The sequence below is a fragment of the Sinocyclocheilus rhinocerous genome, unplaced genomic scaffold, assembly GCF_001515625.1.
Source record: "Sinocyclocheilus rhinocerous isolate Xijiao unplaced genomic scaffold, SAMN03320098_v1.1 scaffold56, whole genome shotgun sequence".
In the NCBI taxonomy this organism is placed as follows: domain Eukaryota; kingdom Metazoa; phylum Chordata; class Actinopteri; order Cypriniformes; family Cyprinidae; genus Sinocyclocheilus; species Sinocyclocheilus rhinocerous.
Window position 1 is genome coordinate 88455 of NW_015649227.1, and position 15747 is coordinate 104201.

A 15747-nucleotide genomic window follows, 5' to 3' on the forward strand; every position below is an offset into this window, starting at 1 on the left:
TCACTCACTCACTCACTCACTCACTCACTCACTCACTCACTCACTCACTCACTCACTCACTCACTCACTCACTCACTCACTCACTCACTCACTCACTCACACTCACACACTCTCTCACACACACACCCCAAAATAAAACACATGAACATGACAAAACCTCAGATCTCAGACACCTGAATCAAATAAAACAATCAATAAATAAAACAGAAGGAATAAAATATACAAGATACTAATGGGTTCCCGTGGTAATTAATAACATGATTATTAGGCATTGATGAAGAGGTCGTGACCTCGACTCCATGATCCCAAAACCATCCATCACAGCTTCATAGAGGAACAGCAGATCAAAACAAACTTCATCATCATCATCATCATCAGAACAGCAGAATCAGTCAAGAATCACATTCTGATTGTGAGGATTTGGATGACAAGCATGAAACACTTTAGATAAAAAAACAACTAGAATATAGAATCTTATAAATATGAATGTCATCCTACTGGCAGCAACAAACATAAGAATACAAATTTGCATTTATTTAAATTAAGTGTTCCTACGAGCGACTCATGCCAGAAACATTGTCAATGATGCACAGCAGGAAAAAACATAGCCGTTATGATTCAGCGTCATTTAGATGGCTTTTATGAGTTAGTGAATGTGTTGTGGTGACTGGCGTAAACGGCACCGAAGCAGACGCGTGTCACTTCCTGTCGTGTTTTTGGCAGCTAATCTGAGAAGTGACACTCCAGCAGCTTTCAGGATGCGTCATCGGTGTGAAGAGATCCAGGCCTGTTTCACACATCACATGAGAGCGGTTCAAGCTCATTTCTGCTGAAAACTGAGGCTGTTTTCACAGTGAACACTGCCTGATATCAGCAGGAAATAATAGCAAAATACAGTCAGAATGCACTAGAAACAATGCAGCCTTTAAAAAAAAGCAACAAAAGTCTTGTTTGATTAAAAAAATCTGCCACAAAGTGACAGAGACAAACACTTTCTATTTATTCTGACGGAATGAAGATGATTGAAGCTGTTGAGAGCTTCATTTTGGGGTTTGGCCTTTGAACACAATGAGGACAGTTTTATTTCAGTTTTCCTACTTGCACTACAATTCAAAAGTTTATGGTCAAATTTTTTTTTTCTGAAAGAAATTAATACTTTTATTCATCAAGGATGCATTAAATTGATCAGAAGTGACAGTAAAGACATTTATAATGTTACAAAAGATTTCTATTTCAGATCTGTTCTTCTGAACTTTCTAATCATCTGTGAATCCTGAAAAATAAAATGTATCAGTTTCCACAAAATATCGTGCAGCACAACTGTTTCCAACATTGATAATAATCAGAAATGTTTCTTGAGCAGCAAATCAGCATATTAGAATGATTTCTGAAGATCATGTGACACTGAAGACTGGAGTAATGATGCTGAAAATACAGCTGCACATCACAGAAATAAATTACAGTTTAACAGATATTCACATAGAAAACAACTGTTTTAAATCATAAAAATATTTCACATTTTTACTGTATTTTTGATCAAATAAACACCCATGGTGAGCAGAAGAGACTTCTTTAAGAAACATTACAACCCAAAACTTTTGAACGGCAGTGTATGATAGGAAATACTCTTCCAGAGGCCTTAGAAAAGCTCTAGATCTCTTCAAACCGTCTGTAAACACACATCGACGCTAGCTTGATGAACACAGTACCCATTAATGATTGGAAAGGATCCAGTGTCTCTTCCGGTCAGTGTGAATTACCATTACCCTTTAAACCTGTGACCCACACAACCCTACTCCCCGGTGCTTTCAGCTCAGCCAGTATAAGTATCCTATCTCAACACCGGCCGCTGAACGTGCGGGTCGTACCCTCGTCCCAGCATGCGCTCCTTGATGCAGGGCGGGTGGATCTCGCTGATGAGGCACTCCAGAGACTGCAGGCTGCTGCTGAGGCTCTTCCCCTGCGGCCCGCAGCACAGGTACGGCGGAGGCTGCTGGGTGTGCGGATGGAGGCGCGGGGCCATGGTGGAGCCGGCAGGCAGATCCTGAAGGCTGTAACAGTCGCTATCCGGTGTGGCAAGCACGCTATTCCAAGCGGGAGCGAAGAACTGGCCGACCGAGAAGTCGCCATGCATGGCAGGGGATGACGGGACCTTGTCTAGAATGGTTAGACTGGGAGGGTGTGATCTGTAGGAGACCTCGGGCGAGCGGCTGACGACGGCTCCGCTCCCGCTTCCGTACATGTGTGGATAGTGCCGCTGCGCCCAGTAGTCCGCGCTTTGAGTAGGCAGCACAGCTCCGGAATATGCCAGAGCGCTCTGGGCGAAACTCGAGTCCAAGAATGAAGGACTGGATTGGACGTTGGACGCATGGCTCATGTGATGGACGACGCCGTGGGACACAACGCTATACGGCCTCTGCCGGTGTCTGCTGCCGCTGGGTGGTGCGTACGGAGCCACCGCCATCTGGATAGGGGAAAGCTTGGCTCGTTTTCCATCGGCGCTCTTCAACACACCTTTGGAGGAAGTCTTGACGATCGCCAGCAAGCCTTGGGAGGGGTGCGAGTACGGGCCCAAGCCCTGGCCGGCGGTGTCCAAGCCATTGACAGTCCTGCTGATTTGTTTGTGCTGCGGGACCCTGATGTTGGAGGGGAAGATCTTGATTGAAAGGGGGCTGTCGGCCGTTCTTTGTGCATAGGAGTCCAGTTCGGCTGCGGATGGGTAGCGCGTGGAGATCGCCTCACCTGCGGACAAATAGAGATTCTAGTTGGGAAGTGATCATTTTGAAATAATATTTTAAAATGAGCACACAATCACTCTTATTTGCATGCCTAATATGTCAAAAATGCAAAACGTTTCATGTCTCTTAACTCTTTCCCCGCCAGCGTTTTTGGAAAAAGTTGCCAGCCACCGCCAGCACTTTTGATCATTTTCACTAAAATTTCATGGCCCCCAGAATATTTTGTTGTATGAATATCTCAACATGCAATACATCAAAATAAAGATCAGAGCCTCTACTTTTAAACAAATAAACAAACACAGTTTTATTCTAGCTTCAGGCATTCTTTTTTTATCAACACTTGAATGTAGGTAAGTTTTATTAAAAAAAAGCAACATTTTGAGCAAAAAAGCTGAGAAAAATCACGTTTTTAATCAAAGACTACATCTGGATCATATTCAGTTCAATGATCAACGCAAAGATGCAGTCGATAGCTTCCATCAACACCCCCAAAGCTTCACAGTCCTTTATCACTTCTTGGATCGACATTTCACTCAGTAACATTAGGCAGTTTTCATTTATATGCTGTTTATTGTTCATGATCGCATTGTTTTTCATATGCATCTGCTTACATATGAAAAATGTAAGAAATATATCAGAAATATGAGAAATGATCGCTCGTTTCTGCGTCTTCCTCGCCTGTGTTTTTGATCGGGTGATTGTGGACTCATTCAGATGTGTAATAGCGCCCCCTAGCGTATAACAGTGAAAACACGGAAACCCAGAAAATTCCCCAGGAAAGAATGAACATTTAACATGATTAGGGCTGGAGCTGAACTCTGCAGGACGCCGGCCCTCCAGGACCGAGTTTGGAGGCCCCTGATGTAAATGATACCATATTTTCAATTAACAGCGGTGAACTCTGAGGGGAAAAGTAGAGTAATTTGCATCATTGGACGGTTTCATTACTTCCAACTTACCACGGTCTCTTTCAACATTAAAACTGATGCTCGAGCACTGCCTACTTTAATTTGATTAACCTCGATCATTTTGACATTGAAGAGCACTGTCAGACGTCTTGACCAGCCTAAAAATCTAACTTTTAAACCTTTTTGTCATCATAACAAGCAGAGCAGTGCATAAGAGTGCAGCAGAAACATTGGGGGGACAATTCGGTAATCCTAATTACTGGGGGGGGGGGCTGTTTCTCAGCGCACACAAAGCCATGTATGTGGGATTTCACCAAGCAAACACCCTCAATGGATTACGACTAGTATCCCGCAAACTCTCCACAAAAAACAATGATGTTTCCAATTTGAGACTCTGCTGTCCGACGAAGCGCCTCGTGCCGGAGGTGTTTCGCAATAAATACGGAAGAGTGATGAATACTGGATGAGTTAAAAATGATCAGACGTCGCACAAGAAAAATCGTCCAATAAAAATGAAGATATTGGAGCGTCTGCATCGCTCTCCGTCTCCTTATTTCCTCGGCTGGCTGTTCATCCTCAAACATCTGCATCTCTCTAGAAACTCATTTTGTGGAGGGAGACACCTCGGGCAATGTTTGATCAGTGCATTATGAAATTAATTTGGTCTTTCTTCAGGACAAAATTGGATTACCTTGGGAAATCAAGAGGGGAAAAAAAGAGATGAGGAGGGGGATGGGAACGGAGCTAATTTTGTTTCAGTGGCTTGAGTAGAATTCATTTCATGGCGTTTGGATGTGCAATCCACTCAAAAGGGGCTCGGATACGGGTGGAGCGACATGTAAAATTAACATTAGAAACATTGCTATACAAGCAGCAAATTGGAAACACTGCTTTATATATGTTTGTGTATCTGTGTGCTGCTCGAATGCATCTCAAATGGATCTCTGGACTATAATGAGGACAGGATTCCCATAGACGCCAGTGAGGCCACAATAAATGCAAGCCAATATCACTGGCAGCCAATTTTGAGATGTCTACAAATGCAATAGCTTTCAAATGAAAACAGGACCTACAGCCAACAGTGTACGGGCGACTAACCGAGATTGGATTTAAACACCATTATTCAGGCAATTTCATGGCTGTTTAGATTCCCGCAACACAAGGAAGCTGGGAAAAAAGTGCTCCATTTCTGAGCAGTAAATCTACTGGCGGAAAATACGGCCAGAATGACACCTTTATGGAATTTCTGACATGAAAAGAAAAGTGCTGAAATTAAGGCCGATTATGCCATAGTCAATCAAAATCACTCCGAGGTGAATGATTGAAGGATCTCTACCAGAGAAACACAAACACAACCCATTCGGTCCCAGCAGTCATTTGGAGCGTCTCCTCCGTCACGCGATGCCGAGCTCACGTTGTTCCCGTTCGGGATTGATTTGGGACTTCATTTCATTCCAGGCCCACAATGAGCCTCCAACTGTGAAAATGATTCAATCTACAAGATCTACCTCATAAAGGAAATAAATTGAGTGTTTAAAATGAAAGCAAGAGTAGAGGTGGCGAGGCCCGCTGAGCCCACCGGGGTCACCAAACACTCACATGGACTGGGGAAATTTGACTTCGAGAAAAACAAAAATCAATCAAAAGAGATGGTGTTTGAAATTTAAGTGGCACTGTGTTCAAAGTGCAGTTGGTCAAACCAATCATTAAGTATTACAGACCCATGAAATTACTTCCTGTGTTGACGTAGTATCAAAACAGGAAGTTCACTCTCCGAAAACGTGCAAAAATTTTACTTTTAGGGGTACAACAGCCTTCAAATGGACATCTTTGTACCTTATTTGCACCAAAAAGGTGCATTTTAGAACCTTAAGGGTTCATATTATTACTCTTGAAAATAAAGGTTATTATTGCCATTGATAGTTCCATGAAGAGCTTTTAACATCCATGGAACATTTCCAATGCACAAAAAAAGGTTATTTTAAGAACTGTTCACTGAAAGGTTCTTTGGGGAACCAGAAATGGTTCTTCAATACAGGGGTCTTCAACTAAAATGGCTTGAGGTCCAGTAACGAATCCGGACAATTATATACCTAAAAACATGAATTGATGGTTTTTGCCAGACTAGGTACCTGCAGGATATTTAAGCTCAAATTTAAGACTTTAAGACCTTTTTTAAGGTCTGCACAAATAAAATTAAAATGACTGTAAAAAGCATGATTTACAGTTCAGATACAGGTTGATAAAAGTTTTATAAAATAATAAACTTCACATTTTAGCCTTTAAACCATTTTTTTAGAAAACAAAAAGTCAAAAGTATCAATCTTTATATTAATTTAAACAATTATCATCAATCAATTACTATATTAATTAAATAACATATAAATACATTTTACCATCTTCTTAATTGTTTAGATTTTTACAATGCATTATCTTCTTGTCGAACCACCAGTTCACATTTACAACTCGCGTGTTTGTGGCATAAAAACATGGGTGGATTTTCACATCGGTCTGAATAAAACCAGCAGACGGGCTTATTGAAAATGCAGATTCATTCTCTGCCAGCAGGAGGCGGTTTCAGACCCCTGTTCTGTGGCATCACTGCAAAAACACTGGAACTTTTATTTTTAAGAGTGTAGAAGAACCTTTTGAGGTTCTACAGAGCACTTTTTTATTCTTCCGTTCTTCAGAAACCATCTGTGAACTGGTGCTTCCAAACCCAGAAACCAATATGCTGAACCTTAGAGAGCCGAAAACTGTTCTTGATCAACAAGAACAACCAAATGTTTAAATGTTTAATTTCATCAGAAAAGCTTTTTCCGTTCTACAATCACTTTTTATTGTCCATTATTTAGAAAAAAAAAAACATGTACGTACTGGTAATTTAGAGCCCAGAGAGGCTCCCCAAAGAACCATACAGCAACTCAAGAACCCTAGATAGGCTAAATTGGTTTTGCAACAACAAGACCTACATTGAAACATCAAGAGTTTTCGGCTCTCTGAAGAATCATACACTCTTCAAAAATAAAGGATTCAAAAAGAAGAGCCAGTTTGGGTTCCCCAAACCTTTTAGTAAACAGTTCTTAGAAAGAACCATTTTTCTAGGCTTTAGTTTTAGATGAATAGCAATAGTAAACCATGACTTAGAGAACATTTGGTTGAATAAATGAAAACGTACAGCCAGGAAATCTAAAGTATAGTAGATGTGAAAAGGGAGAAGCTAATCGTTGAACCAAAAACTGAAGTGAAAGCAAAATACAACATCTGAGGTAATTAGCATCTTGACCTTCAGTAATTATCCACCTAGTGCTCACTAACCTTTCAGCTATAAATACACAGCAATCAAGAAGCACAATTAGCTCAATGTAAACACCCGTCTGATGTTCGCATGTTCCTCAGCTGAAGCAGCTTGGTGAAAGTCAAGCCTTCGATCAAACTCACGCACAGCATTACATGAGGATGAGGGGCTCTGAAATCTCAATTAACACGCAGCTAATTAACTGAACACACGATCTGATACGGACTGAACTCTAAAAGTAGGCCAGAAACAAGAAGAAAACGCTGCAGATAAAGGGAAGCGTGGGGGGTGTTTAAACAGATGGACTCGTTCGTTACTTCACACGGGCTGCTAAAACGTGGGAAGAGCCGAGAGGAACGAGATCTTTCAGCATGACCTCTGGACGCTCTCATCTCCTCACAAACACACAAACGCTCTCAGTCACCGTAAGCCGTCTAATCTGCGCCCTGTGGTCACAGTTAATGCAGGTCTGCCGGATCAGAGAGCAGATCTCAGGCTTTTCTAGCTGCTTGTGTTAATCAGTGATTAACGGAGGAACAAACGCCTGCGGCTGAGACTCGGGTGACATTCACTGCACAAACCTTCCACACTTGCCCAGAAAATGCACCTGGTGATCGAGCTGAAACACTAGAACTAAGGATGTAACGATTAACTGCGAGCTGGTCGAAAATCGATTCAAATATGTGACGATTCAAATCGGTTGAGATGCTAAACAAATCGCGATTCAATTAGGGGTAGGAGTTTATATGAATGGATGTCTGAGGGGAACTTACTCTCTTTAGGAAAGTTTAGGTGGTATTTTTTCTTTTCATCTTGCCTCTGTATAATGCATATTAAAGTTCATAAGCGCAGCTCTGCTTTGTTTACAGCGGAAACCAAGGAAACGCTTTAAACGCCACCTGCTGGCAGAGAGTGTGTGTTACGCATTTATTTGATTTGGGGTTTGTTTTAAAATTTCAATTTAGTTTTGTTATTTACATTATATTTAAATTTTGTCATTTAGCAGACGCTTTTATCCAAAGCGACTTACAAATGAGGACAATAGAAGCAATCAAAACCAACAACAGAGCAATAATATGCAAGTGCTATATTAGTATATTATTATAGTGTTATATTTCAATTACACAAAGAAACGTGCAGCATTTTGCCAAGCAATAATAAAAGGACAAATTTAATTTATAATTTGTCTTAAATCTCATTTTATAAAAAAAAAGCGTGAATCGAATTGAATCGTGAGTTGAGTGAATCGTTACATCCCTAACTAGAACAACACAACAGTTCACATAAAGCATCTCACGTCAGGCCAGAAAAGCCAGAGCAGCAGCCTCCAAACGCACGGATGTGTGCTGAATCTATAGGACGCACGTCAAACACTCAAACTCGCGCGCGTGGGTTTGACTGATGAACATCAGCAGCTCTTCACAGCTCCGCTTCAGCCTGAGATGATGGGAGTCAGAGTTCTGTGAAGATTAAAAACTGCATCGCACGCTTAGAATAAAGAAAACATTATCGTTTGTTTCTGTTGATGCAAGTATACTTATCGTTTTTGTTATATTTACTGATTATCAGTTATCGGTTATCATTATCGGTACAGTTATCGTTATGGTTTTATTTATAGTTATGGTTGAATTCATAGTTATTGTTATACTTATACTTATTAAAATAATGTCTATCTACAAACATTTGAGTTTGTCAAGAAATTCAGTGAAAATCTACGACTGATTCAGTGAGTCATTAGAGTGATTCAAACTCATAATGAGAGTTTGACCTTTTCATAAAACAGCTAAAAAGACTTTAATTCAGGACATAATGCAGAACCGGACATAAAAGACCGGCTTCTGCTGGGCTTTAAAGCGTCTGCATCAAACACGAATAAAACATGACCTGAGCTTTGGATCAACGCGGCTTGAACAGTAGTGTTTTCAATGTAAAACTGTTCAACAAAAGCACATTTATCAATGAATAAAGAGTACAAAATTAAAGAGACAGATAAGTCTAATGAACCCTAAGCTCATTAATAAATAAATAAATGTAAAGCAGACAATAAATGCTTAAATGCCTAAATAAATGTATAATGCTAAAAAAAAATAAATGCATAAATCTGGATACATACATTTTCAAATCAAAGCTTAGATAGTAAAACAAAATAAATAAACATAAGCAAATAATACAAATGAAAAAATTAAATGCCTATATAAATGCTCAAATACATAAATAAACAAATACACAGTAATCTACATCTACATATCATTTACCATTAACAAAAATATTCCTTTAAAGGGGTCATATGATGCGATTTCAATTGTTCCTTTCTCTTTGGAGTGTTACAAGCTCTTGGTGCATAAAGAAGATCTGTAAAGTTGCAAAGACTAAAGTCTCAAATCCAAAGAGATATTCTTTATAAAAGTTAAGAGTCAGCCACACCTACCTAAAACGGCTCGTTCTAACACACCCCCACATACCTACTTCACGATGTGGGAAGATTTGCATAACACCGCCCAAATGTTCAAGCAAAGAAAGGCGTAACTTTTATTCTCGCTGTAAGTATTGTTGCAGCCGCCATGTCGTGAAGACGCTGTGTGCTTCGTTGTGAAAGCGAAACTACTTTGTTTGGTCTTCCAAAAGAGGACGATATCCGCTTCGTCATGCCTAGAGCTGATCCATGCTGGTCGCTGAGGAAATACATCAACTTAGCGCTGTGGATCGCCGGATCGGCTTTCACCATGGACGAAGCGGAGTCCAGCCCGGAGCCGTCACATGTCCTTCCGGACGCTCCATCGTCGAAATCGCCGGCTGCGCCGTTCTCAAGCCCACCCGCCTCTGCTCACTCTAACCCTCCGGCCGTTCCTCACTTTATCCCCCGGCCTCTGCTCACTCTTTTTCAGCCTTTTTTCTGTCCACAACGGCATTGATGCCACATATAAAATATGCCATAACTTAGAAACCATTAAAACATTCACAATTAAAACCCTCCCCTTCAAAGTTAAGGACATTAATCTCCAAAAATTCAACCTTCTCTCGATCCCTCCTAAAATCTCCTCCCACATAGTTCCATCTGCTTTCGTTTCATCCTTCCCCATTAAAACACCTAAAATCTTTATTTCATTCATTTCCTTAAAATTAAAGTGCCCAGTTAAAACCTCAGTTCCCCCAAATCTCATGTATACCGTTTTATCCTCATTCACTTTAGCCCCTGATCCCCTGCAAAAGTTTTGTACTATTTTCATTGCTTCCCCTACACTCGCCAGATCTTGAAGCATTAGCGTAGTATCATCAGCGTATTGAAATATTTTATTCTCTCCTCCCTCTATGCCTATCCCTTTTATTCTCCCCTCCTGTTTTACCGTTAATCCCAGTGGTTCTGCTACTAAAGCATATAAAAGTGCCGACAACGGGCAACCCTGTCTAATTTATCTCGTTAATTTAAAACACTCTGTTAAAAACCCATTACATTTTACTCTCGTTAAAGCACCTTCATATAAAATCTTAACCCATTTAATAAAATTCCCTCCAAAACCAAAACTCTTTAGAACCCCGAATAAAAAATCATGCTCTACCCTGTCAAAAGCCTTCTCAAAGTCCAAACTGATTATAAAACCATCTTTCTTCTTTTCAGTAATATATCGTATCGTATCTTTTATGCTCATTGTTGTATCCGCAATGTCTCTTCCTTTAATACTGTATGCTTGGTTTGTTTCGATTATACTGGGCATCACTTCTTTTAATCTGTTAGCTAAAACTTTTGATAAAATCTTCAGATCGGTGTTAAAGGGGTCATATGATGCGATTTTATTTTTTCCTTTCTCTTTGGAGTGTTACAAGCTCTTGGTGCATAAAGAAGATCTGTAAAGTTGCAAAGACTAAAGTCTCAAATCCAAAGAGATATTCTTTATAAAAGTTAAGAGTCAGCCACACCCCCCTAAAACGGCTCGTTCGAACACGCCCCCACATATCTACCTCACTATGTGGGAAGATTTGCATAACGCCGCCCAAATGTTCACGCAAAGAAAGAAGGCGTAACTTTTATTCTCGCTGTAGTTTTGTTGTTGCCGCTGCCGCCATGTCCTGAAGACGCTGTGTGCTTCGTTGTGAAAGCGAAGCTACTTTGGTCTTCCAAAAGAGGATGATATCCGCTTCGTCATGCCTAGAGCTGATCTGTGCTGGTCGCTGAGGGAATACATCAACTTAGTGCTGTGGATCGCCGGATTGGCTTTCACCGTTTTCACCGCTCCTTTGCCGGGACCGCCGTTCTCGACCCCGCCGCCTCAGCTCACTCTTGCCCGGCTTCAGCTCAGGCTAAGCCGGGGCTTTCGCTCACGCTAGGCCGCTGTGTTTTTCGTTGTGAAAGCGAAACTACTTTGTTTGGTCTTCCAAAAGAGGACGATATCCGCTTCGTCATGCCTAGAGCTGATCTGTGCTGGTCGCTGAGGGAATACTTCAACTTAGTGCTGTGGATCGCCGGCACATTTTATGGAGGACTGTTTACTGATCCTGGGAGAGTTACGTTAGACTAAAATGCCGGCAGTTCTGACTCACGTAAGTACGTTTTCATTTAAAGGATTTGCCACTGATGATTCAAACGCGAGTTTTGGGCAGTGTGGATTAACGTTAGCACTTGTTGTTTGTCATTTCTCTGATCACAAATGCAGACATGGTTTTATGTTTACGCGGCGCGATGCAACGCAACGTGTAAAAAGACAGTATACGTCATTATAATCAGTAATTATGTCCCCACTGGATGCAACGAATGCCTCGTTTGTAATGGGTTTTATGTTTATGTCTCGTCGCTCCGGCCGGACACTGCATCAACAGTATGTGAGGGGCGTAACATTTCCGTCTCACGCTTGAGGTATTCGGCCAATCACAACGCATTGGATAGCTGGCCAATCACAGCACACCTTGCTTTTTCAGACCGATGAGCTTTGTAAAAATCGACGCGTTTCAAAAAGGCGGGGCATAGAGGAGAAACAATAATGTACAGTATGTGGAAAATAATGTGTTTTTTGAACTTTAAACCGCATAAACACATTTCATTACACCAAATACACAAAATAATGTTCTTTTTAGCAGCATCATATGACCCCTTTAAGATTTTGACATTTCAGCCGTTTGAGTGTAAAAAGTGAAACTGCTTAAATTTAGATTATAAAGTCACACCAGATTTTATCAGTACGATTTTATCTTTCATAAACTCATTTATTAATTGCTTTCTAAAGTTTTCTTAAAAAAAAAAAAAAAAGTCCCATTCCCCAAGTTATACATATACACTGATACAGATCACGTGTACGGACTATAAATATAAATGTAAATATTTGCATGACTATCTCCACACATTTCTGAGTCTGGATCTGCCCTTGGACGGAAGCGACATGAACCTGTGTCACGGCTGATCAATGCGCTCGCAGATTCAATTAAACCGCTGAGATGGACGCGTTTGATGAGGGCCGTATGGAGCTGCTGCAGATCTGTGCAGATGATAGGAACCGTGACACTCAAGGTGAACGTCTTATCTGACGTCTGAACGCTGACAGACGAGCACAGCCGAGAGTTTCCAGCAGCTCTTCACCAGCAAACAGCCGCAGGAAAGTAGGCCAGAGAGTTTAAGAAGAGCCAAGTAAAACGTATCCACCTCTCTCGCTCTCCTAATGGATGAAAATCCATCTGCTGGACGGAGATCTATGAGCCGCTCGATGAGGTTAAGTCATGAAAATCAAAGGTTAGCCTGAAAATTCAATTTACCAGGCCCTTCTTTCTTCCACCTCCAATGAAGCGCTTTAATCTCACTCGCTTTCTGCCCTTTTATGCATTTGGTTTTCTTTCAAGTTTATTTCCTTTTTCCTTTTATCTTTCTTTCCCCATCTCTCGCTCTGCCTCATGTGCTCTTTTTCTTTCTCATCATAAAACTATGCCACATCTGAAACTCTCAGACGAAAATAAAAATAATAATTGTGTTGAGAAAAGGCTTATTTTTAAATAAGTCAGTAAGTAAATAAACTAAAAAAAAAATAAAAAATAAAAAAACAAAGTACATAAAAAACAAGACATAAACAATAAATAAGTAAATAAAAAATAGTAAATAAATGAATAAAAATAAGTAAATAATTGTTAAGACAGGGCTTAGTTATATATACAATATAATATATTTAATATATAAATAGAAAATCTAAAATAAAATTAAAAAACTTAATATTAAAATAAAATAAGTAAACAAAAATAAATAAATAAATAAAAAACAGTATATATAACAGTTTATATATTTATATAAAGTTATATAAATAATATAATATTTAATATAAAAATACAAAATAAATCTAAAAAAATAAGAATTATGAATTAACATTCAAATAAAAATAGTAAAAAAAAATAAATAAATAAAAAGACAGGGCTTATTTTTAAATAAATGAATAAATAAATGTATAAATAAAAGTTAAAATAAGTAAATAAAGTAAATAAGTAAATAAATAAATAAATAATAAGGACAGAAATAATAAGTAAATAAAAATAAATACAAAAAAAACTAATAAATAAATTGAATAGTTAAGGTGGTGCTTAAAGGGGTCATATGATGCGATTTCAGGTTTTCCTTTCTCTTTGGAGTGTTACAAGCTGATTGTGCATAGAACAGCGTTAATCAATCTCTCAGCGGCTCATCAATCTCACCGCCAATCTCTTCTGCGCTCAGAATGAATAAAAACCATCAGGGCAGATGAGAAATAAACACAAACTCTCAAACACGCATCACCTGTGTGACTGCCCGACAAATTCACTTACTCTAATGTACAAAAGAAATGAATACTTTTATTTATCAAGGATGCATTAAATCAATCAAAAGTGACAGTAAAGACATTTCAGCTTCTTTAAATTCAACAAGCATCAGCTGTATGCAACGTGACCCACATTTGGTTTTCGACCATTGAAAATGGGCACAATTTGCACATTGGGATCCTCATATCTCTGGGACTGAACCATTAAAGAGCCTTAAAAATTAAGATAATAAAAGAAAAGTTTGCTAAGAACCAGAATATAAATTTATATTGAGATATCTTTAACACTTCGAAAGTTACAGGCGTACAAACTTTGGAAAAAGATTATTTTTGCCACTCAAGATAGGTATGGTCGATTAAATGGTTTTGATAGAAGGAAACAAGACACATTTCTAGTTTCAACATTATTTGCTCTTCAGACAATCCTCTTTAAATACAATAAGCATCAGCTATATACAAAGTGACACACATTTGGTTTTTGAGCAATGAAAATGTGTGCAAATTTAACAATTTACTCCTGAAGCCACACTGAGATCCCAGTATCTCTGGAACTGAACCATTCAAGGCCTTAAAACTAAAGATACCAAAAGAAAAGTTTGTTAAGAACCAGAATCTAAAAAGATATTGAGATATCTTTAATACTTCTCGAGTTACAGTCATGCAAACTTTGGGGAAAAACACACAAAAAGTGCTTTTATCACATTTTCCATCATTTTTTCACCATTGGCATATAATGCAACAAAGATTGCTAAAGTCAACAGATTTTACTAATAGAGCTACCAATCTCTGTGGAAAAGTTTGGTGAGCAGAAGAGACTTTCATACTTTTAAATGGCCCAAATCCAGATCAGAAACACAGAAGTCAACATGAGGCTTAGTAAAGATCAGCAGTGCTGGTTGTTAATTGTACTGAAGCGTCTCTCTGTTGATCTTGTCGTCTTTGAGCGTCAAACTCTGAATGGCAAGGACGGTAAATCCTTGGCACTCGGCAGTGACATCGGCACCAGCGATAAGAATATAATCAGGCTCAATGAGGGCCGGCGAGGGAACGCGGGAGATAAAGGGTCCCGCACACCGACGCCAATCTTTTGTCTCCCCAGAATGTCTGATAAGACGCGGCAGCAGACAAATTGTGCATCTATTCTGGTATTTGAACTCCTCTCAGGCCCGAGGGCAGAAACGGAGGGTGTCTAATTGTACGTTCAGTCATCAATATAGAGGCGAGGAGCGCTGGGTGTTTGAGGAGATAAGGTCACATGACAGACGGGACCCTTTACATCTCATCTGATCCTCTGAGAGTCTCAGGATGAGACGTGGATCCGTGCAATCAGCTTATTGTGAATCAGGAAATCAGCATTTAGTCCCTACAGCTCACGTTCACACCGAACTCTAGACGGGAAGGATTCACATACGCATGATATCAAACGCTCTCCGCAAATACACATGAATGAGCAGAGATCTCGTTCAGGATTCACGTTACTTCAGTCCGTTAGAATCAAATCACTGTAAGCGACTCACAAATAGGCTTGCCGCGATAGACGGTGCTGACGGTGATACCGGTGTTAAGCCGCAACACCGGTTACGTCACTTGCCCACCGCGGCACCGACCCCCACCGTCGTTTAGATTTTTTATAGTAATAAAAATCATTAAGTTCAACAAAGACTCAAACTCCCATGAGCCTCTTCCTCAAGCTCACAGCGCAGCTTCAATTCTACATTTTATAATTACATGATAGTGAAAAAGGTTTAAGCTGGCACTCGTTCACGTCTTAAAAGTCTCTTTAAGACAACTTAACTTCATCTACTTGAAAGATGAGAGAACGAAAGCTACAAAAACTGATTGTCAACAACAAATGTCAAATCAGCAATCAAAATCAACAAAGTCTCTTCTGCTCAACAAGGCTGCATTTATTTGATCAAAAATACAGTAAAAAAGTGAAATATTTTTATGATTTAAAACAGCTGTTTTCTATGTGAATATGTGTTAAACTGTCATTTATTTCTGTGATCAAAGCTGTATTTTCAGCATCATTACTCCAG

At 39.6% G+C, this 15747-nt stretch overlaps 1 protein-coding gene across 1 annotated transcript; it reads right to left on the reverse strand.

Moving 5' to 3' along the window:
- Positions 1–1608: 1608 nt before the first annotated feature.
- Positions 1609–7336, reverse strand: LOC107710397 (protein FAM222A-like). Its single transcript, XM_016515162.1, has 3 exons — positions 7262–7336; positions 6965–6971; positions 1609–2742 (listed from the first exon to the last, which is right to left on the reverse strand). The coding sequence occupies exons 1-3, from the start codon at positions 7334–7336 to the stop codon at positions 1832–1834; spliced, it is 993 nt and encodes a 330-aa protein (XP_016370648.1). The 3' UTR covers positions 1609–1831.
- Between the last annotated feature and the right edge of the window lie 8411 nt (positions 7337–15747).

Coding starts and splice junctions, on each gene's coding strand:
- LOC107710397 (XM_016515162.1), bottom strand. CDS start 7,336: ATGAGAGCGTCCAGAGGTCATGCTGAAAGATCTCGTTCCTCTCGGCTC.